General features: G+C 32.9%; 3 protein-coding genes across 5 annotated transcripts; all 3 read left to right on the top strand.

The window, feature by feature from the left end:
• The first annotated feature begins 6,997 nt into the window (after window positions 1–6,997).
• Window positions 6,998–8,612, top strand: LOC137814405 (dirigent protein 17). The gene is made up of 2 exons (XM_068617121.1): window positions 6,998–7,427; window positions 7,891–8,612. The coding sequence occupies exon 2, from the start codon at window positions 7,913–7,915 to the stop codon at window positions 8,387–8,389; it is 477 nt and encodes a 158-aa protein (XP_068473222.1). The 5' UTR covers window positions 6,998–7,427; window positions 7,891–7,912; the 3' UTR covers window positions 8,390–8,612.
• A 1,524-nt stretch (window positions 8,613–10,136) lies between these two features.
• ALS3 (aluminum sensitive 3) lies at window positions 10,137–12,129 on the top strand. Of its 3 annotated transcripts, none has more exons than XR_016521882.1 (4): window positions 10,159–10,577; window positions 10,770–10,810; window positions 10,931–11,176; window positions 11,696–12,129. XR_016521882.1 is itself a non-coding variant. In XM_090304152.1 (4 exons), the coding sequence occupies exons 3-4, from the start codon at window positions 11,030–11,032 to the stop codon at window positions 12,005–12,007; spliced, it is 459 nt and encodes a 152-aa protein (XP_090160278.1). In that variant the 5' UTR covers window positions 10,447–10,577; window positions 10,770–10,810; window positions 10,931–11,029; the 3' UTR covers window positions 12,008–12,129. The 3 variants fall into 3 exon arrangements, 2 of the variants coding, with proteins under 2 accessions (XP_068473219.1, XP_090160278.1); XM_090304152.1 differs by having other exon boundaries at window positions 10,447–10,577; XM_068617118.1 differs by lacking the exon at window positions 10,770–10,810 and having other exon boundaries at window positions 10,137–10,577.
• A 769-nt stretch (window positions 12,130–12,898) lies between these two features.
• Window positions 12,899–20,882, top strand: LOC137814404 (uncharacterized). Its single transcript, XM_068617120.1, has 4 exons — window positions 12,899–13,285; window positions 13,375–13,550; window positions 19,632–19,830; window positions 20,513–20,882. Exons 1-4 carry the CDS (start codon window positions 13,222–13,224, stop codon window positions 20,743–20,745), a joined length of 672 nt encoding a protein of 223 aa, XP_068473221.1. The 5' UTR covers window positions 12,899–13,221; the 3' UTR covers window positions 20,746–20,882.
• The last annotated feature ends 3,063 nt before the right edge of the window (window positions 20,883–23,945 follow it).

The raw sequence follows: 23,945 nt of genomic DNA, 5'->3' as shown, positions 1-23,945 counted from the left end.
TGTTATAATTGCATCAGGTTATCAAACCTAGATTTATAGTTTTGTGCATATTGTTTTTTGATTACTTTGAGTTGCAAGTGTTATGTTCAGCTTCAGGAATCCAGTAAAACAGAAAAGATGTTATTGTTATTTGGAGTATGTCTTTGTCATGCTGAACTTTTTATGTACTTTCACAAATTTGTTGTTGGTTAGATCCAATATTGGAATTTTTGAGTTATGTTTCCGGAACAACTTTTTGATGCTATTTAAATACATTGTTAGTTTGGATTTGGGTTTGGACTGAGTTAGAAATACTGATGATATGTAATCTTTATGTCGAGAAGTAAAGGCAAGTTTGTAAGAGCCTGAATGTTTATGTTTGGGTTCTTTGTAACGCTTTGCAATCTTTTTAGAATGTTATGCTGACATGATTATTTTTATATAGGATTAAAATATCTCTAAAATATTTCATATTTATTCATTATTATTTTTGCAGATAAAAAAAAGGAAAATTGAAAATCTTTGTGCTTTATTTTAGGGTGAGTGCCTACCATCTTCATCCATGATATCTCAAACTTCATCAACCATATCTTAAAGCTTTGCCTTGGCACTACATTTTCTTTCTCACTTCATGTTACCAATTTTCCTCCTAAAACACATGCAATGCGAATCTTTTGTCTACATTGGGTCCTACATATAGTTACCTCCATGTCCTTCTTTCTTGAAAAACAATCTTCCTAGGCTTTCTTTCACTATTCAAGGATCAGATATCTGTTGGACACTATCATCTCTTCCACTAATCCCATAAAGAACTTCTTATAATTACCACAAGTATTGAATAAAGTAAGTTTTTATGTTTGGAATTGAAACAAATGTATCCTTACAAACTATTCCTCTGCAACAACAACAATTCTCTTATATAGTTACAGAATTATTGGGCATTATAGTCTCACTACCTTGGAAATAAAGTAAGCACGATGAGTTGCTTAACAAAGGAATACCAACAGTTGACCTACGACAAGCAACATGTACTGTTGAAATCAACTCATAATCATGACAAAATGTAACCACAGAACAACTCAAACCATGTTAACAATAAGACAATGAACAAGACCATAATATACAAAGAAACGAAAAACTATACCAGATTGGACTAATTAGTTAATGCCTTCCTCGAACTATAGTGAAACAACAACAAACCATGACATCAACCATTGGATCAACATGTCACTTAACAATACAACAACCAAACAAAACACTAAACCTAGCCTTGTTGCTTAATCTTAGTATTGCCTTCATGTCCCTCACTTCACCATGTCACCTAAGCTAGATGCTGGATAAGAATGCTCACCAACGACTCCTTGTGCCTCGCCACATACCTTCAACAACTAAACCATTATATCAGAGAAACAAAAATACCACTCACTAGATAGAACCATGAATCCTAATAGATCTATAGATCCCAACAGCTATGTACCTAGTTCATACCTCAAAACCTCTCAAAGCTTATGATACAGCAACTAAACAACAACTAAAAGTGCACATCCAAACTACAACCTTTGCATGTACATTGTTGCTGCTAACAAGTTAATCACATTCAAAACTCATTAAATTCTAACCCTATCCAGAATCGCTTTGAGCACTGATTTTTCTCTTACTATGTTTGGTTGTAGCTTCAAAGAACATGTAGGTTAAAACTAGGATGCATCTATAATAAGTCCAAGAATTTTGCTCATTATTCACTGTTGATAAAACTAGGATGTTGATTTATACTTTTTTTATCCTATTGCATACTTTATCTTGTCAATGCAGCATATTTATATTTTTATTTTAAAGAAAAGCTCATTAGAAGAGAATAAATTAAGATAGTAATTTTATTTTCTACTCTTTCACAGCCCAACTTTATTACAATTATTATTAGTTTTAGGAAAAGATTTTGTTGGCACCCATAAGTAAAATACATATATTTGACAAACCATTGTAATAATACAATAATATTTTTAATTAAAAAATAAATTAAATGTAATTAAAATATTAATTTATTGTTAAGTGCATGTTTATTTCTATATGTATGATGTGAATATATCACCATCTTAGCTTTATTATCATCATCATTTTTAAGTTATTATTCTTTTATATATATATATATATATACACACACTACCATCATTAACCACTACTACAATAATCTATCAATATTTATTTCTTATTATGAAACCCAAAAAATATGAGAAAACATTAATATTTTTCTTGCTCTTTTTCCTAATTTTGTCTTTTATCCTATATCAGACCATCATATCATACTATCACACAAGCTCTTATAGCGATTTTTTTATGCATTTTTATGGATTTTGTTAAAATTCAAGGCAGTAAATAAAGGAGTGCAGAGATTAAACTAAATCTCATTTTAGCAAGTTTTGACCCTTAAACATGTGAGTGAATGCTCCACTAGAGTGCACGCTTTTCTGAGAGTGGTTTACTGTGGACCATTGTTTGAAGCACTTAGGTTTATCTAAGGAATATTATCAAACACCTTGTGCACACACTGTTTCTTCATCTTTCTGGCGTAAGGTAGAGGTCCCATACAGTTTCTATTGACACCTCTTGGTCTTCTCACTCCCCTGTGGTTTGCTTCACATGGAAAATTCAATTCAATTCAATTATTAAACACCACTTGTGCCTACAACACCAAAAACTGAGAATTATGAATAGTACCTCACAACTCACTGTCTCTGCAACAAAAAACGTTTATCATGTTCAAATTTGTTTATGTTGCAAGAGAAAAACATCTTTTAGGAAGAAACTATTCCAAATATTAATACTTAGGATAGTTATAGATTATAAAATTAAATTAAATTCTCACATTATTAAGTGTTGAAGTATATTTTTTGTTAGATATTTATATCAGTGTGATATTATAATGTTCAGAAAATTAAAATAAACAACTCATTAAAACAAACATGTTTTAATACTAATAATTTTATTTTCGTTGGTAGTGTCTTCTTGTTGGATATTTTAATATTTTGTAATTAAAAATTATGAATTCGTATTTTAGGATATTGAAAAATACAAGAGAAGAGTTTGGTTCCCCTGTCTCTCACCACAAACTTCTTTGTTAGGGTTTTCAGAGTTGCAGCCATGTCTTTAGACTCTTGATTTACAGTGCGTGTGAGAATCAAGAGATGTTGTGTTTTGCAAATCCCATTTGGTTGAGCAAAGACACTGAAGAGAGTTGAAGGTTCGTCTCCACTATTGACTCAATCAAACCCAATCAGGATTGTCTTGCGATACGGTACGATGATTATGTTCTTTTCCCCTTTATAAACTCATTTCACACAAACTTATTTAACTTATGCCAATTAAAACGGTATTCGACAAGGATAAGGTTTACTCTGTTTTCTCTGTAGAGCAATTTGAGAATTGGATAAGAAATATAAATCCCACTTTTACTCCCTTCTAATATGCCATCAACTCAAACTTATCCTAAACAATTTTTTTTTTCACCACAAGAAATTATGAAATAAATTATTACATCATGCTTTATTTTATTTTTTCCGTCAATAAGTATCATTTTCAGATCTTAAAAGATATAAGATCTTAAATGCGTCCTTAAAAAAATATGAAGTTCTTAAAAAAAATATATGTATATCTATTTATCTATCTATACTTAATATAATTGCACAATCGGAAGTTTTTTACAACCAAGTGTTTTCGGAAATAAAATAAAAAAAAATATACTAAAACAGGAATAAGTTACACATGTTCCTTATAGGGCCATTGTGGAGGGTTGAGTAGTTCATATCTGGCCCAAGCCTCCTACGACCCTTCTTCATGCTTTAACGAAGGCTGCTTCTTGCTGCACCTCCATACCTTCTTCTCTCACCTCCATAGATTTTCGTATTTCCAAAAATGCCCTTCTGTAATATTCCGGATTACATAATTCGGAAGTCATTTTTCAAATTTGTAATTAACTTCAAGATTATATAATCCGGAAGTCTTTTTTCATATGCATGATTACTTTCTGGATTACATAATCCGGAAGTCTTTTTTAACTTCTGGATTATGTAATCCGGAAGTCTTCTTTCAAATGCATTTCCGGATTACATAATCCAGAAGTTATTATATGGGGGTGGCACAAGAAGGATAAAAATGTATTTTCATGTTGTGTATGGAGGTGCCAGAAGAAGATAAGGAGGTGCAGGAAGAAACAGTCTTTAATGAAACATAGCTGATCCAATTTTGAATGGAGGATTAGGGTTAAGTTGCTTCTCTCACGCAAGCCTAAAATGGAGTGTTTAGGAAACTCTAAGAATTTGGAAAGGTATACCAGTTACATAAACAAGGTAATGCAATTAAAAAATGATGGGATTTGAGAAGAAACAACAGTTAAGTTACATAAATAAGGTAATTGAATTTGAAATTTAAATTTTAAATTTGAATTGAATTTTTATGAAGTTTAGAACTTTTTTTTCGAGTATTTATATGTGATAGATGCTCTTCATCATGAAATATTGTTCTTTCTTCTTGGATTGTTCTTTTTTTTCTTCTGTCCAAACAAGATTGGAAAATACAAATGTATATTACTCTTCATTTGCTTTCTTATGGATACTCATATAGTATAATAATACTCATTTGGGGTCAAGTAAAATCATTTGTATAATAGTAAGTATAAAGTATAATAACTGAAAATTTATTTTTATTTGTCATGTGCTGGCACAATTTGAATATAAAAAGGTTTTTGCTACCATGTAGTGCAACACTGAATGTGTTTTACTTTGTTATATGTTCAAGCTTGATGAAAAGTAATTCATGTAGCACAGTTTATGGAATGGAAACTCTAAATGAAAATGGTAAATTATATATTATATTCAACAAAGGGTTGTTATAATAGTCAGACTCAAATGAGGTAGGTTCCTTAACAAAATGAAATTAATTATAAATGAAAAGGGAAATGCAAAATGGACACTGAATACAATCATCTATAATCTAACTATACATTAAGGAACACAAATGATTGAATAAAAATCCAATTATAGATTGAGTAGTTATGATTATACATGTTTTTGTCGAACGAACGTGACACTACATGCAACTCTTCGCCCAAGGGAGCTTGCTTAACAATTAACAGCTTTTGACGAACGAACGAGACACTACATGCAGCTATTGCCAAGGCAGCTTGCTTAAAAATTAGCAACTCTTGCCGAACAAGCGAGACAGTACATGTTGTCTTACTAAATTTTTATATTTGTAGGTTTTGTATAGTTTGATCAAAGAAAATTTATCTATGTTAAGATGATGTGACACTAAATATTTTGATTAAAATATATGTATACTCACTGAATGTATTTTACTCTATTATCTATTCAAGCTTGATGTAAAGAATTCATGTAGCAAATTCTATGAAATGGAAACTACAAATGAAAATGGTAAATTAGATATTATATTCAACAGAGGTTATAACAGTCAGACTCAAATGAGATTCCTTAACAAAATGAAATTAATTATAGATGAAAAGGAAAATGCAAAATGGATAGTGAATACAACAATCTATAATCTAAGTATACATTAAGGAACACAAATGATTGAATGTTCGTACCAAGAAATCCAATTATAGATTGAGTAGTTATGATTACACATGTATTTTCCAAACGGACGTCACGCTAATGCAACTCTTTGACCAATGCATCTTGCTAAACAATTAACAGCGCTTGCCAAACGAACAAGATACTACATGCAACTCTTCGACTAAGGCAACTTGTTTAACAATTAACATCATATTGTCTTATTAAATTTTATATTTGTAGGTTTTATATAGTTTGATTAAAGAATTTTTTTTTTATGTATAAGATGGTGTCACTCCGCATCTAATAGTCATATATAGACTCTTCTAAAATAAAGATTCATCAAGACGAAAAAAGTGTACCTATCAAGACCGAATGAGCCATGTCACTCGACATCCTTAATTGATCGGTATAGTAAAAAAAAAATCAAACATGTAGGAAGACAAAAGTATAAGTTACTGGAAGCTAAAATTTTATATTGTTATGTCGTATAAATTTATTTCTATACAAACAATCATGAATGTACCTTTTTTTTCAACAAATTGTTATTCAAACAATCCAATCTAAGGTTGTTAAAGAATTTCGTGTTTATCATTTTTAATAATCAAAACTTTAAAAGTTAACAAAGTTTCATTTATAGTATTTTAACAATTTTTAATTGAAATTTTAATAACCATTATAGTGGTCATTAAATGAATAAAAATAATAAAATGAACTTGTATGCAGTCATAATCAAAATATGCAAGGAAATTTAATTATTAAAAAAACCATATGCTATACGTTTTGTCTAACATTAATAATATTTTAATTACTTGCTCATTTACTTACACAAAACTTTTTAAAAAGGAAACGTTTAAAAATAAATAATTTGAAACAATCCAACCCTTGAAGTCCACACTTTCAAAACACGTTAAATTTATTTTCTATTGCAACAAATAAATTAATTGTTTAAATGGCTAACATCTAATTTATCATCACAAATAACATTTTGTCCTTTTCTTACCTACCTGTCTATTATTGCTTTATTTACTCCAAAATTGTATCATTTTATTTATAATTAAACAATGTTTTATGTACATCTATTATTTATGCAAATTACATAAATGAGTTTATCATTTTTTAATTTCAAATTTAATGAAGTTTGTAATTTTTTCCCATTATTTATAAGGTTTCCTTTTTTACTTCAACCAAACAGATGTAATCGTTTTTTAATTTTAAATATGATACCGTTTAAATCTTATTTTTTATTATCTATGTGTCCTCTTCTCATTGTATATGATAATTAAATTTCTAAACAACTAATTAATTTAAGTCTTTATATATTTGTATATTTTCTAAATTAATAATTAATATATAAATATATTCTTTAAAATCAGTAAATAATATTTCATAAATCATTAATAACTCCATTCCTTTCCGTGCATTGGTTTAAATTTTCCATTCAGTGGTAACTTAGTGTTTATCTCATAGATTAAGTATCACAAGGGTGCGTTTATTCAGAGGGTTTAGGGTATTCACATTATTCAGAGGGTTTAGGGTATTCACATTATTCAGAGGGTGCTCACGAAAACCCTAAAGACACGCACTGCGAATCGTTTGACAGCAGAGGGTTTGTCGTTTATTCCGAGAAGAGAAAGTGTTTGGCTCTCGTCTTCGGGTTTTCAGAGTTTCAACCTTCGTCTTTACACTCTCGATTGGCAGTGCGTGTCACAATCAAGAGACGGTGCGTTTTGCGAATCCCATTCGGTTCTGCAAAACGACACTGCAGACAGTCGAAGGATAAGGTACGTGTTAGGGTTCCGTTAGGTCTTCGCCCTCTCTCCTCACAATCGCTTCCACTGCGTACCCTCTTCCGACCCTCACTCCGCAGGCGCTCCACCACCGCTGGTACGATGCTTATGTTTTTTCCCCTTTATTCATTCAGTTCACACAAAGTTTAGGGTTTAGGGTTTACCTGCTAGAATCGCACTTTTCCGGTGATCGCAGATCGGAGACAGGGACATAGATAGTAAATCTTCAGATCTTACGTCTGTGTGTTGTATTGTCTTTATATCCATCCTATGTCCCACTTTTGCTTTTTTTTTTTGCAGTAATTGAATGTTTTGTATGATCTGTTTAATTCTGTGATTAGTTTTTAAAAACACTAACTTTTGTTAAATTGTGTTCGGAGCCACAATCTACGTAAAGCTTTGGACTGTAGACACAAAATAATCATTTCATTTATAATTATTTTGGCAAACAGTAGTTTTCTGAAATCATGTTCTGAGGTACAATCTCCATAGAGCCTTGGGATGCAGGCACAAGATTATCATTTCCTATATATAATTCAATTGTTTACCGTTTTGTGTAGATTTTCCGAGCGAATTGTTGAAATGGAAGACAAAGGAATTAAGCAGGAATCAGATACTTCAGCAGCTGGGGTTTATGAGCTACCTGGGGAACCTGCTATTGTAATTAATGGGGTGCCTGAAGCAATCCCCAGTGACTGCTCTATTGCTCTCCGTGATGCTCCGAGCAAAGTTGAAACAAATGTGCCTTCAGGTTTGGGTGAATGGTTTGAAGGGAGGGAAGTCAGAAAGTGGTTTATGGGAAGATATTACTCAGGTAGAGTAACTGATTACGACAAGGATTCTCGGTGGTACAGGGTCCACTATGAAGATGGCGACTCCGAAGATCTTGATTGGCAGGAGTTGGAAGAGGTGCTTCTTCCTTTGGATGTTACAGTTCCACTGAAGTCATTGGCAGAGGAGGTTGTGAGCAGAGGCAAGATATATGGTCCTAAATCTGTTAAGAATGTAGATCATTCACAAAATCCCCAAATCAAAAGGAAGATAACAAAAGAAAAGTAGACCATAGATCCATAGCAAGAGGTTTTAGTTGAAAATTTAGTGATTTGTATTGTAGATATCAATTACATAGCTTGCAACACCTACAGTAGCACTGAGAATTGAACAGTTTTGAAAATGCTCAGTTGAAAACTTTTGTTGTAGCAGTGGGGATTGTTTGTTTTGTAATTAGGAAATTGGTACCTAGGGAAATTCAAAAGTTAGTTATATTAGTGATTTATGATTATATTATGCTTGGTGAATTGCATTACGTTCATTCCCGGGTCAACAAGATTGTTCTGTTTAAATATAGTTGTAAGATCCGCCTCATGCTCACAAAATATGTAGCCTAAAAAGTTGAATGATGAACAAAATAAAAGATGAACGATATACCATCTTTTTAGGTGATTCACCTTACATAATTTTTATCTTTCCAAGTATAAATTTTATGTTAGATAGCTTATTAACCACCATGATATTGTTTTGATCTATACTTGGAATATTTCTTGACAAATTTTCTTACGTGTTAATATGTTATTGTCTGTTAATTTTATCTGTTCAAATTAAGGGTTTTTTTTATAATTTTTTTGAATCTAGTTAGTAATAATTTAAATAAATAATCATTCGCCTCCTTTATTCAATACCTTTATCTAATTAACAATTGACACTGACGTCAAGAGTGACGTATTGCAAAAGTTGTGAGTTAGTTTATTTTGAATAGGAAATAAAATAATAATCTCTCACGTATTGTTTGGAAATTGGCCATTACAATATCTCACTTTATTATTTATGGTTAAATAGAATACGATGACATCACATGTGCCGTACACTACCTAAACCACGCCCATAACTATGAACGTGGATACAACGCACAAATCCAAACCCACGATTTAATATGTTATTAAGCATGACCTGCTAGAGTAAACTATTAATCAATAAGTAATTTTAAAATAGTTATTACAAATTATTATCAATTACAATAATTTATGAGTAAATATTAATATGAAATACATCTATAATAAACACATGCATTTTTATTCTTAAAAAATGTTTTTATTTAAACGTGTAAGTGGTACAAAAGGTTTTAAAATTTTTATATCATTATTATTATTATGTATGCTAATTTTTTTTATCTAAAATAATCATCTACTTGATATTATTTTTAATTGATTGACAAAGTAAGAGTGAAGCACAAGATTTTGTCAAACTTTCACTAATCGCTTCAGAACAATGGACAGCCTCGAACTAACCACCATTGTCGTACGTACGTTCCGTCACTTTCCTACAAAATACCTTAAAAACATTTAGTTCCTAATATTTGAAATTAAGATTTTGAAATTTTTTTTTTAAACCTAACATAATTTTTTAATATTATGTAAAAAATGTTTTCTAAAAATTGTCCTTTCTTTGCATTTTCACCCGTAGTAAATTTAATTCGGACAAATATTCAAATTTAAATCTCTTAATTTATTCAGTCAACTCTCTTCTCCATTTTACTTTATTTTTAAATATATTTGTTAACTGTATGCAGATTTAGCAAATGGTCGGATCGTAGAGAAATTGTTACATGCTTCAAAACTATTAAATATATATAGTTCACGATAATTTTGAGGTGAATCATAACGAGATTTTTCATGTAAAAGTTGAGTGAAAGCATTAAAATTTAGCAGCATGCAATAATAATTTTGCAGAGAAGGATAGTAGTTGTGAACTGTGAATTGTGAAAAGAACAGTAGAAATGAATAATTAATTAATGGTTGATAAGTAAAGTGAGATAAGGCCAAAATAGTGCTGAATCTGCTGCTGTGTCACGCAACCGAGAACTACTCACTCCACATGGTGACTCACATTCTGGGGAAGGTCGTTTCTGCTTTGGCCTTCACATATATGTTATCATAGCTATACCCTATGTATCACCATGGACTCCTTCTTCCTCAAACCCATGCTAGCTTCTCAGAACCACACATTACTTCAGGCCACGGATTGGTCATGGATGGTGGAGTTCCTCAAGGGCATGGTGAAGCCAGTGGCTGCTACTGCGGTGGTCTTTCTGGCTGTGGCCTTGTCCTTCTACCAGAAGCTTGGCCTCGAGATAGAGATGGTTGTTGCCATTGTGAGGGCATTTATTCAACTCTCTATCATTGGCTTTGTGCTGCAGTTCATCTTCAACCAGGACAACGCCGGATGGATCCTTCTAGCTTACCTTTTCATGGTTAGTCCCTCTTCATTATTCTTTCTTAATTAACAACCATCATAATCCATTATCTAATCGATTAATTTCACGTAATAAATTTCAATGATTACTTTCATCGGATTTATCTCAAGTAAATGTATATGTTGTGTATCAACAAGTTTTAGTTCAAATGTTAGATGATTGGGATTAACTCAAATGATTGTTGAATAGGAAGTCCGTGAACAAAATCCGGAAACCAGAAAAACCAAAGGGTAGGAAAAAAATTCTGGAATGCTAGCAGCTTTTTTCAGGAGTTTGATGATACAAAAGTTAGTGTTTTGAGTATAGGTTCCAGTGAAGAAAATTTGTATATATTTTTTGTTTTGTTACAGGTATCAGTTGCTGGTTACACTGCAGGTGAGCGTGCAAAACATGTTCCTAGAGGAAAGTATGTGGCTGGGGTTTCCATTCTCACAGGAACTGCAGTGACCATGTGTGTGCTTGTATTGCTGAGCGTGTTCCCTTTCACTCCCAGATATATAATACCTGTTGCTGGAATGATGGTTGGGAACTCCATGACAGTAACTGGTGTTACCATGAAAAGACTCCGAGACGACATCAAAACACAAATCAACTTGGTATATGTCTTGTAATCCTCCTTATAGTTCATCCACTCATTATATCATAAACAATGAATAATTCAGCCACAAGCTTGCAAGTTATTGCTGCTGCACTAAGATGAGATCTGCGTAAGGTTGAACAGATCCACACACGCCACTAACAAAAAACTAAAGTCAATCAATCTTTTAACACCAACCACAAAGTTCTTTGTTACTAAATTATTGTAACTAGTTTCTATTAAATCAAACACACTTACATATTATTGTAACTGATTTCAAAGCCACGTCTTTAAAAACATTATGATTTACTATTACTTTTTGTCAATCATTATCATATTAAATATATATTAATATTTTTTTTAATTCTTTTGTTTTGCTTACAGACAAAGAAATTGATATTGAAAGTGATATTTTACATTAATTAGATCATAAACGAGGTAACTGTAATATGATCAAAGCATTTGAATGGGTTGAAGAAAGACAATAACTGTTACAGAATGTCTCTGGTATGTTCATTGATGATAATCTGTTTTACAGGTTGAGACTGCATTGGCTCTTGGTGCAACACCGCGAGAAGCAACGCAAGAGCAAGTGAAAAGGGCAGTGATATTGGCTCTTTCACCAGTGGTGGACAACACCAAAACAGTGGGTTTAATATCCCTTCCTGGGGCAATGACTGGTCTCATCATGGGAGGGGCCTCACCATTGGAAGCCATTCAACTGCAGATAGTGGTGATGAACATGATGATTGGTGCAGCAACTCTTAGCAGCATAATGGCCACATACCTCTGTTGGCCAGCATTCTTCACCAAGGCCTATCAGTTGGAAACCAAAGTCTTCTCAACTTGATTCCTAACTTCAACCCCTCTCATTTCAAATCCTTCCATTTTCTTCATTAATATATATGAATTTGAATTTCTAATTAGATGTATACTCAAATCATTTAAATTTTTATATCTTGTCTCACAAAATTGATTCTTGTGTAAATCTTCAAAATCACCTTCAACTTTTCAAATCTGGATAGATCGATTATTTAAAGTAAATAACTCACTTTGGAGTGTATAAATTTGTAAGTAATTAATATCAATCTGAGAAAATTGATTTATTATGTAACTATATATATATATATATATATATATATATTACAAATTATACAAATGAGATTAATGATTGACAGTGTTTGCATAGCATGGTTTAAAAAAGATAATATATTTTTTATTTTCTTTTACAAAATTTATTAATTCTAATTTATAAAAAATATATTATGGACATTAGTTTTTGTTTTACTGTATTAAATCGATAAATTAATGAGGTATATCTATTTTCTTTTCAATCCCAACTTGCATCGTATACAAAACTAGTAACTCTTATAAAACTAATAGTTCCATCAACATTATAAATTAATAGTGTTTTTAAATTAAAAATATAATAACTAGGATGATTTAGTAACAATCAAGCTAATTATTATTTTATCCTTAAAAAATAAATTTAGGTGTATTTTGATTTTCATTCCTTTTTTTTTCTTATCGCATTCAAAGGTATCGTGTTTCCTTTTGCATGATTAGTTACAGCATTATTGAACCAGGTTTCATTCTTTAGAGTTATACTTTTTTTTAAGGTAACAGTGATACTTAATATTATAATTTTCTTGAAAACTGAAACATTCATCGTTTTGATTTAAGTAATTGTACAGTTGTTTGAGATGTATTTTATAATAATGGTGAATCAGTTGTGGAGCTAATTAGCATCTTCTTCAATGGTTGATTCGTTCAACATTTCTGCCTCTGGATCAAACAATCTCTAAAATCATTCAATTTCACGATGTTTCAACTTTACCTTATCGGAACGATGCCGTTTTGAGAAATAATGACGTGGCAGAACATTCTGTTGTGTTGTACCCTACGCGATGATACAAATATTATTGACCAGAGCGTAACCAATAAAGCAGTTGCAATCCGTTCACAACCTTGAACGCTGTCGTTTAAGCTTCTGTATCTGAAATTCTGAATTCTGAATTCTTCTCCAACCTTCCTTCGTCGACCTTTCTTCTCATCTCAATCTCCATGTCTCCTCCTCATTCTCTTCTCCTTCTTTTCTCTTCCATGTTTTTCTTCACCTATTTCCCAGGTAATTTGCAGTTTTCGTTATTTCTTTCCTTTATTTGTTCGTTTGCAGGTTTCATGAAACATAAAACTAACTAACTGTTGGTAGCACAGGGTTGGTTGTGTCTGCGGACGTGACGCTGAGCTCGATTGAGATCTACACAACCCACGAGTGGCTAAAAGCCACTCCATCGCTCTATTTTCAGTGCAAAGGGGACAACAAAACCGAATTGCTTGACGTTAAAGAAACCAACGTTTCTTATACTTTTAAGGGTGAAGAGTCTTGGCAGGTTCCTCCTTGTCCCCTTTTGTTTTTTAAGCTTTTCCACAAATATTTTTAATTTGAGTTTTATTTTATTAGTCATGAGAGAGTGATCACAGGAAAGAGGAGTGATCAAATGAATTTAATTCTCATTATTAGGTTTGTAGAGTGTTTATATGGAACGGGATTATTGCAATATGCAATTCGTTGAACTAGGATGCATTCTATGTAAGTAGCTCTGTGTAATGTACTGATTGGGAGTTATTCTTTTATGTGGAGCTGTCTGAATAGTTATTTGGTTACGTAATGCTTGAGAGATGCGTAGTGAGAAATTTTCCCTGAGCTTAAGAAATGGGTTAGAGAGCCTTCTCTTGTGTCAGGAACCATATGATATAACAATCATTCTCGACAGATGTTTAGTTTGTTTGTTCATGACAGACTACTTTGGAACACGTTGGTTGTTGCAATATAGAACCAGGGTGCAAGTGCATTTGACATTCAGATCACAAAGTAGAGAAGCCATTGAAGCTCACATGTTGTAGAACCGAGGCCTCTGTATTCTGCCTTTGAGGAGGAGCAAGCAACAGTTTGCTGCTTCTAAGTGCGCCAAGATATGACGGACAAACCAAGAAAGAAACAAAGTCCTGGGATTGATCAAGAAGTCCAAGCAACCAGCAGGCCAATCAGCTTTTGAAAACCAAACAACTGCAAAGCAAGAGACCTGGGAAAGAATAAAAGCCGATCTGGGCAACCCTTCATATATTTGAGAACCCTGCAAGCAGCTTGGTAGTGAACCAAAGTTGGATGAGAAACAAAGTTGTTCAGCTGCTGAATATACTCTCGCGAGGATGAGATAAAGCAATCTCCCTCTATGACGCCTATTCGATGGAACATCTTCATAAGGCTTTCTTCAATCTTGACGGATCTTAAATGGAAGGGTCCAGTGGTGTTTGAACTGGTTTGGATCTTAAGTTACTATATTCAGCAACAGGGTCCAAACATTACTTTCTCTCACAAATGAAATTGTTTGGAATGGGAAGCATTCAAACCAAGGAAAAACTTAAGGATTCCCGAATGTGTTGGAACTCTATCGAAGAATTTCCTGCACAGATGATATCATCCATATCAACTAGAAGTCTTGTGAAATTAGTACTAGTAGTATTGACAAAGAGATAGTGGTCTGAGAGCAAAAATTGCTTGGAAAGCTCAGCGGCTGCATGAGATAAAAAGTGCTTAGAGGACATGGTGGTTATTAGAAAGCAAAAATATCCTCAAAAGCATTGCGGTCGCTGAAGAGAAAAAAAATGCTCAGAGAGCACAGGGACTATCACAGAGCAAAAATAAACCAAGGGAGTGGTGGCTGCCGAAGAGCAAAAAGGCTCAGAAGGTGAAGCAGCGGCTTGAGAGAAAAAGGAGTTAGAGGGTGCAGCGGCTGCTAGAGAGCAAAATGGATCGAAGGGTGCGATGGGGGCTGGAGACCAAAACGGGTCAATAGGCACAATGACTGCTAGAGAGAGCGGCTATCAAAGAGCAAAAAAGGTTCACTCCATGGTGACTTCCGAAGAGCATGACGGCTGGCAAAGAGAAAAAATGCTTGGAGGGCACAGCGACTGTCAGATTTGGTCGTTGCATGGCAAGGCAATGCCAGTGGTGGCCATCGTGAGCTAGAAAAAGCTCACTAGACGGTTTTCAGTGGTGAACAATGACACCAACTAATTGTGAAACACGGTAAAAACAAAAGGCACAGAAACTAAAAAACATACATGGTTTCTAAAAAAATTACACCTATTAGTAGTGGCTCCAAGGAAAACTCGGATTAGGTTCCCTTCTCGCTAGGTTCTTGATACCATGTTGAGAAAAGAGAAACTGAAAAGGCATAGGATGAATTCCGTATCTTTAGACAACGACGGAGCTATTCAATTTATAGAGGAAAAAACATAATTACAAAAATATTTAATTTTCCTATTTTAGGTGAATTACATAAATATAGAATAAATCTAGTTGATCCTAATATATAAATATAGAATCATATTTATAGGGTTCTAACATATCTACTAGATTCTAACAACACTCAATTGATGTACATGCAAACTTTGGATGCATGCATGCAAACAATTGTAAACTTTGCAACCACAGAACGTATCAAAGTAATCCTGCCCTTCAACCTCATGACAACCTTTGGCAACAAGTCAAGCTAGGAATCGCTCAATAGATCCATCACCTCATTGCCTTATTTTATATCGCAATTTTCTATTAATGGGTTTCAAATGACTAGGAAGATCAACTAGTTTCCAAGTCCCTTTGCTCCTTGTAGCTATGAGCTCACCCAGCATCAAATGGTTCCAACATTCTTATTCATTTGCCTCAGCATTAGATTAGAGACTTACAACGCAACATGTGTGGTAATCAGATGAGAAAAACAACAAATGGAAGGGAAAAGCATAAAAAACATGACAAGAAAGAAGGAAGTATAAGGAAGAAGAATTTTCTGAATAAGTTGAGAAGCTGCATATGTACTTAGCAAGGTGACGTGGCTGATGTCTAGCCTGTGTGGATCTTCTTGGTTGAGGTTCAGCCTATGCAAAGTTAGGTAACCGAGAAGATTTTATTATACTAGTGGACTATTATCAAAATAAAGTACAGGAGGGAAACTCTTGTGATTCTACAAAGTGATATTCCCAAGAAGTATGAAATCATAAGCTATCACTGTCAACCTTTAAGGGAAAGAATATCTCATGGAAAATCACATTGCGGTATTATAAACGCTTTTCTGCTATTGCAATCTAGCGACCATATCCCTTTGTTCCCATTTTATAACCTATAAAGAAGGCATTTTCTAGCTCAGGGTTCAGGTCTGGTAACATAGTGATTGAAAGACTTTGAGATCACTATAATAAACTATGTAGCAAACTGTAAGGGGTTTTCTTTTATGAAATGCGGTTATAAACTAGGAACTGGTTTATGATGTCAGTGACATGGGTAAGGGCATATGACAAAAATTATATAATTTTTAGAATGGGAAAAGGTTATATACTTGCATAAGTATATGTTGGTGCTTCCTCTCAATTCTCTGGTTTAGTAAGGGAGATTCAACGTAAGATTTTCTGGGGAATTATTTCATCAGATGCATAAAGCTGACAAATCAGAAATTCAGGTCCATTATCTGTACAAATCAGGTTCACTCATGCATCATGCTGAGTTTCTTCCCAGAACAAAAAAATTCTAAATATGAGACTCACCTTCTGTACTTTAGCTTTGGGTTTCCACTATGTAATGCATATAGATCTACTAAAATCATTCGATACAGATAAAAATGTATTTGTGTCCATGAATAGAAGCAATGAACAAGGGTCCCCATGTGTCAAAATCTAGCAATTCAGATCTCTTAGAAGCTTTTTTATGATTAAGAGTTTATGGTAGTCTCTTCTGGCTAGCATAATGGCATACATATTGAATTCTTATTGACTAAAATGAAAGGTTGAAGAAAGGCTACTTCTTAAGGACATTCTCCGACATAACAAGTGTTCCAGCAAAAGTGTCCTAATGCAGTCTTGGCTCAGGTATGGAATTGGAAATATCATTGACATTGGGTACAACTTGAACTTGAGCTTGATTGACATCAATCACCGAATTCCTTCAACTTTATCTGCAAAGCCATTTGACCACTAGGATTTTAGATGCTCCAGAATTCACTGACTCATGAAATTCAAGAGTACAACTCAAGAAATGTTGAGAAAATCAGAATTAATTCTTCCCCTTTGGTGTAGATACAAAATGGGCACTTGCGAAAGCAATAAGCAAATAATAGAAAATAGAGCAAATAAAATAATGACACCGAGAATTTTTAATGTGGAAAAACTTCCTCTACTTGAGGAATAAAAACTCATGGGACCTAGTCCAGAAAATGTCTCCACTATGAAAATAAGATTACAATATTTGTTTCTCTCACTCTGTGAGCATAACACTCAATCTCACTCAACAAGGATGGAATACAACGTCTCTCTAACCTTTCACTAAGATTTCTAATCTCACACTATGGTGGATATCAACTCTCTCTTTTACTCTCTATATTGCTCTTTTCACCATGTTTTTCTCTTCCTCACAAGTTCCCTTTATATAGAGAATGAGAGAAAGCCTTATGACATAAAGAGTTAGTGGGTAATTGAAGCTCATCACATTTTCAAGAGAGAGTTATAATTTCAAGACTTTTGGAATAGTCATCATTGAATATACTCAATGAATCAGTTATCAAGATTAATTGATCATGGTCCCCATTAGAATAAGGAGGGATTCCCAACAAGAGATCACAGCTTGGACACTGAAATAGATTGAAATAAAATTCTTGGTGTTAGAGAACATTAGTGAGATATAAGGTGGATGAATAATTCAAAGTTCCTGAATAATGTGCAGTCACAGTTTCCAATTGGTAGTGTGATTGATTGGCTTAATTCTATTTGTAAGTATTGAACCAATCAGGGATAAACATATTTGATTGTTGGCTCCATGGTCTAATATCCAATAACCAATACTTTTTTTTTATCAACAAAGAATAAATAAAATAAAATGAGACACTTTAAGAGTGCCCCAATCATTATACAAATAATCCCAACACAAACTTCTTATCCCCCAATCAGCTGGGGATCCCACAGACATTACAACACATCAACCACATTAACATACAATAACAAGAGTACATCAATATACAATTACATCAACCCTTCAAATGAACACATTCTTAAGATAAGACACAAAAATCCAACAACTAAACTCAATCTTTGCCAACAAACAAAAGTAAACCAAACACCCAAGCTTAAAACTCATCAAACCGACCCTGCAATGAGGATATAGCAGCCAAAAAACCTGCACAAAACACATCACATCTTTCAAATGTGGACAAATCGTTAAACAAGAATCACCAAACATCAGTCTCTCAAATATCTCATATAACATAAAGGTTTCAAACACCAATCCGAGTAGGATAAATCAACCAGTCTTTCCTTCGCCATAACCCAAGACCAAAATCTTCAAACCAACCCTGTCAAGAAGAAACAAAAGCCAAGAAAACCTGCACAAAACACACCAAAACTACCAAACCTGGACAAAACGTTAAACATAAATCACCAAACATCAATCTCTCAAATATTTCATACAACAGAGAGGTTCCAAACACCAATCCGAGTAAGAGAAATCAATCAATCTTTTCTTCATCGTAATCCAAGATCAAGTCTTCCTTTGTACCAAAGTGAAAACCTCAACTAGATCCACACACCCATTCTTAAAAACCACTCTATTCCTATGGTTCCAAATTTCACCTATATACCTACTCAAATCCCCCCCCCCCCCCCCCCCCCCCCCCAACACCTAGCAATAGCATGTTTCAAACCTATAGGTTTAATCATCTTAAAGTGCACTTGTGCATCACAATGTAAATCCCCAGTCACTCGAGACACAGTCCCCAAATTCTCCAAGAAACCCTACACACAAAAAATAGATGACTTACCATTTCTTCTTCCACACTACATAAGGGACAACAGTCACAAACCAGAGAATTACCACGCCTATCTAAGAACCAATACTGACACGCGGAAAAAAGTTAAGACAGAGACATCATAAGGTGGATTGAGATCCTGGCTTGGTTTATGGCTAATGTTAGAAGAGAGGCTGACCTTATTTCAAGTGTGTTTTCTTTGTAGAAGAATGTCACATGTACAGAATATTTATGGCAAAGGAATTGCGTACTGCAATGCCTTAGCTAAGATGAATCCAATAATAGCTCTATGTATAGTTAAAATTGCAAAATATTCACTGCTTGGTAGTTATTTAGTTAATTTGAGCTGGGTGGGTACTTAATTGGTTATGATGAGGCCAGTCATCTTTTAGCTCTAGTAACAATGAGGTTTAAAAATCAATTATTTGAAATCCTTGCTTCTTTGTACACACTACTGTTATTTTTAATTTAGGCAATTAGCTCATCTTGTTTTACCAAAAAACAACTATTAGACTGGTTTGCTTAATCATTAAATTCAAGTGACTTTGCATTTGTAATTTCAAATGTTACTTTATGAGATTTCGCTCAATCATTACTTATGAATTTGCTATGTGGTTCCAGCCTTTAACTAATTTCTTCGGTAAAAAGTGTAAACGATGTGGAGTCTATGAGGAAAACAAAATTCTTTATGATGATGTGTTTGACGAGTGGGAATTGTGTCCTTCTGATTTTACCACCCCTGATGGAAGATATATCCACTTCAAGGAAAAAGAATTCAATGCTAGTTTTCTCTGCCCAGACTGCTTACCTATTTCTGGTGGTGAGTTTCTTGCTACCTTTTTTTTTGGGAAACTCCTTACAGATATCATGGCATTAGACTTCACAGACAACTGTGTGATAGTAGTTGTGACATATATGATTCCAATGCAACAATTATGAAGTTATCGAAAGTAAACAAATTCAACTTCTGTCTATGGTTCTTTTAATCTCTAATATGGTGCTTACAGTTCAATTTTGTAATTTTCAAAACAGTGCTTAGTAACCTCAATTATGTCGCAATTGATGACCTGTGTAGAAGATTATTTGGTTAAGAATCTAAACAAAATAATAAATTATCTTAACCTTTTTACCCGTAACCAACTAGACAAGGATTAATAGGTATTAATTAACACAAGGTAGGGCTTATTTATCTTAAACTTCAATTCTATCAGCTAAGTATCTTCAATATTATATATAATCTGTGGTCTGAATCCACCTAAAGGGATAAGTCTTGACTATTGCTGATATTATTACCACATGTTTAAGATAGTTCTCTCTTCAATCTTCATTCATTTTGTTCTTGTGAGTCTGCGAATTACTGGGATTGCCCAAATTAAGTTTCTTCCACTTCTGCTCCCTTTTTAATTAACCTTTCAAGTTGTTTTCCTAGTTATTTTTCTCGTGCATGAATGCTTCTTTACTTCATTAGTTGCTAATATATGTTTGCGGAAAAAAATGTGTAGTTTCTGTCTCTGCACCGCCTTCCAAGAATCAATATCAAAGTAAAAAAGGAATGCATGGAGCAGTTATCGTTTTGCTAACTATTTTGGTCTTAGCCATATTGACTCTAGCAATACTGGTTATATACAAGTATTGGCAAAAGAAGAAGAGGGAGCAGGATCAGGCTCGGTTTATGAAGCTATTTGAAGATGGTGATGACATTGAGGATGAGCTCGGCCTCGGAACTATAATATGACAGCAAACAAGTTCCCTCCTGTACAGTTGGTTTACCTCACAATTTTGTTTAAGATAATGATTGAGAAAATATTTTATTGTTCATATTACCTGTACATACTACTACTGCACATTTATGTATGGCTGTTTTGAACTTCACCTGACAGAAATGCGTTAACAATCTGGAAAAAAAACTAAGCTCTCATTGATTCATCCTTTCTCAAATGAGATTAGAGGAGTACATTATTCAACTTAGACGTGTGTAGCCTCTACCAGTGGAACTAAGGCCTAGATGCTACTGTACGTGCGGTTAAAATTGAATAGCAACTCTAAAACCAGTCCTTGAGGTAAAACAGAAAGGGTGTTTCAAATTGAACACGGTCTCTCAATTAGGAATCAATTAGGAAGTTGGTTACTTGTTCTTATTTAGTTAGCTTTCTTGCTGACTAGAAAGTGGAAAATAAAACTGTTCAACAGGTTATGCTGATGAAAAGTTTGTAAAATAGGGAGAGAAAATAGTTTATCCCTGAAAATTGATGGCAAAATAGAGCCCTTGTGACAATCAGGTGTTTGTTTCTCAAAGTATATATATACACTACCTGTGACAAGGTCAATCCAAACTAGAAAGGTAAATTGATTGTAATTATTAGCACTGCAGCTATGGGTTGATGAAAACTGGATATCTCAGCTTTTTGTGGGGATGATTCTGATTGTTAATTTATTCCATATTTGTGAGGATACTAGTTTGGACTAATCATTTGTTTTGGAATAATATAACAAAATAATCAATAAACAGAGCGGTGCCTTTGAGCTTTGAACATTAATTTTAATTGCCAGTAATTGTCACTATTATTACCATTATCTAAAAACAACATATTTAACTTTTTATCACATTTAAGAGTAAACTACACTCAAATGTGTTGTGTTTTATTGAACTGCACTGGATATACATCTATTATTTAAGATCACTTTTACAAATTTAAATCTTCAGTCTCACTTTGAAGTCCCACTCTCTATCCCACCAATGAAATCTTCAGCCACTGCATATTGGTTTTTGCATTGGACCAATCCAACACATTACCAACATCAGGAGCACTATTATCACGCTTTGGCAATTCGGCCTTTAAAGACAAATTATTAGAGAAATGAACTTCTTCACTTACCTTAAAAAGTAGCCTGGAGAAATTGATGAATAGAAAGTCAATTGTCTTATATATTAATTGATCTCGCAAAGGATTTTTACTCTGTTTTCTCTGTAACAACAACTTGTAGAGCAATTTTAGAATTGGATAAAAACATATACATGATAACTTTTTATATCATGTTTTATTTTTTTCTCAAGAAGTATCATTTCCCCGGGTCCGATCTTAAAATATGTAAGTGATGTCAAATAGGTCTTGAAATATGAGAAGTATCAAATAAGTCCTTCAGAAAAATTTAAAACATTTGAGTCTTTAAATTTTTCATTCAGTCCTTCCATCAATAATTTTGTTAACTCGAAATTATCTCTTAGATTAAGTATCATTCTAACACTTTTTTTTAATCTTAGATAATGTTTTTCGTTTAAATTAGACGCGTAAAGAAATAATGTATCTTTAACTAATTTTAAATTATAAAAAATGCATTAGTCATTTTCTTTTCTAATTTCACATTCAAAATTGCAAAACGATGAAGGAGGATTGTTAGTATGATTGATATGTAACAAGCAAACAATTCAATTATGATTGCATTTCATAAGCAAACAATTCACTTATGTTTCATTGCATTTCATAAGTAAACAGTTCAATTATGTTCCATTGTGTTTCATAGAATAAGATTTCATGAAATGATAAAAGGAGGATTTGTACTATGATTGATATGTTATAAATAAGAAATCTAAAATTGAAATATTTAGGATACATCATCATTAGATATTGAATAATTTGTATATGATCTAAAACTGTAAACTCAATGACATATGTATATTATATTTTTGTGATTGGCCTCTCCATAATATAACACTTCTGAGTCTTTCTAAAAAAAACAGTTGCACAGTTGAGATACACGTGTTAAATTACCATTGTTATTAACTAAATCAAGTGTATTTGACACTAATTATTATGACTATCACTAATAGTTGCCCCTTGAACATAATAATAGAAGTATATTATTACTTTACATGAAGTGATGAGATTAGAGTTTGAAGAGTTTGTTATAAGTTACAATATTGAAAGAGAATGAAATAGTTTATTGGATTTGAATGTTTTCCTGTGTTTATTAACTAGATTTATAATATTTTTTATAAGTATAAAATAATTTGGACCATTGCAATCATGGTCATCACATTAGTTGAGGCAATATGGATTGCTCCTTTGTACTGTGATAAATAATTATATGCAGCAAAAAACCTAATGCACATGAACAATAATGTCGTGAGAACCAATGTATTAAGATCATTACACTTGTCAACGCAAATATGGATTTTAGACTTGAATATGAAGGATACTATGCATTCATATTCGTTGTGTGCAAAGAAATAATCTAACAGTGTGGATCAATATTTTGTATTGTCATAAAATATGTTTTGCACCACATCATATACCATGCGGTTTTTACTAAACTTTATAAAATAAACAGATTCAATAAATTCTCTTAAGATATATTCTCATTATGTATATATATTCTAAATAACTTTCATATTATTTTAAAAAATAATTTTAAGTTTAACTTATTATGAAGTGACAAATGAAATCTGTATGAAATGAATGAAGTGACAAATGAAATCTCTTTACGGTCATTTAATCATTTTAATATTTATGATATTCATACGCTGGAATCCTATTTAAAATACTTCCCCATCACATCTTCATTAATTATAATAAAATATAAAGACACAAAAATTGTTCCATTGATAATGATTTAATTTTGGTAATGGTGTTCGCGACATATATGTTATGTCCATGATTCCGTGGAGTGATCCCTAGAATTTTTTGAGCAGTTGTTTATAAGTACCATAAATTTGAACAGGCCAGAGGAATGTTAAACTTAATAATTATGGAAATACCCATGATAAAGAGATGATTGAGACCTGTACTCTAAGTTTTGTTGCAAACAAATTTGACAGATGACATAAAATTGACACAATTAAATGTTGTTTATCGTCCATAATGGATTTGTGGTGCTATTAAATGCTATCTTATTACAATCATTTTATTACTACAACTATTATTATAATGTTATCAT

Source organism: Phaseolus vulgaris, chromosome 1 (assembly GCF_051622355.1).
Source record: "Phaseolus vulgaris cultivar YP4 chromosome 1, ASM5162235v1, whole genome shotgun sequence".
NCBI lineage: Eukaryota > Viridiplantae > Streptophyta > Magnoliopsida > Fabales > Fabaceae > Phaseolus > Phaseolus vulgaris.
The sequence above is the reverse complement of the archived record's forward strand: the minus strand, read 5'-3'. Positions and strand labels throughout refer to the sequence as shown.

Bases quoted from the DNA above. Each gene is read 5' to 3' on its own strand.
- LOC137814405 (XM_068617121.1), top strand. From the start codon at position 7,913: ATGGAAGACAAAGGAATTAAGCAGGAATCAGATACTTCAGCAGCTGGG.
- LOC137814404 (XM_068617120.1), top strand. From the start codon at position 13,222: ATGTCTCCTCCTCATTCTCTTCTCCTTCTTTTCTCTTCCATGTTTTTC. The intron at 13,286-13,374 runs GTAATTTGCAGT...TTGGTAGCACAG, and splicing joins TTTCTTCACCTATTTCCCAG to GGTTGGTTGTGTCTGCGGAC. The intron at 19,831-20,512 runs GTGAGTTTCTTG...AAAAATGTGTAG, and splicing joins CTGCTTACCTATTTCTGGTG to TTTCTGTCTCTGCACCGCCT.
- ALS3 (XM_068617118.1), top strand. From the start codon at position 10,284: ATGGACTCCTTCTTCCTCAAACCCATGCTAGCTTCTCAGAACCACACA. The intron at 10,578-10,930 runs GTTAGTCCCTCT...GTTTTGTTACAG, and splicing joins TTCTAGCTTACCTTTTCATG to GTATCAGTTGCTGGTTACAC. The intron at 11,177-11,695 runs GTATATGTCTTG...TCTGTTTTACAG, and splicing joins TCAAAACACAAATCAACTTG to GTTGAGACTGCATTGGCTCT.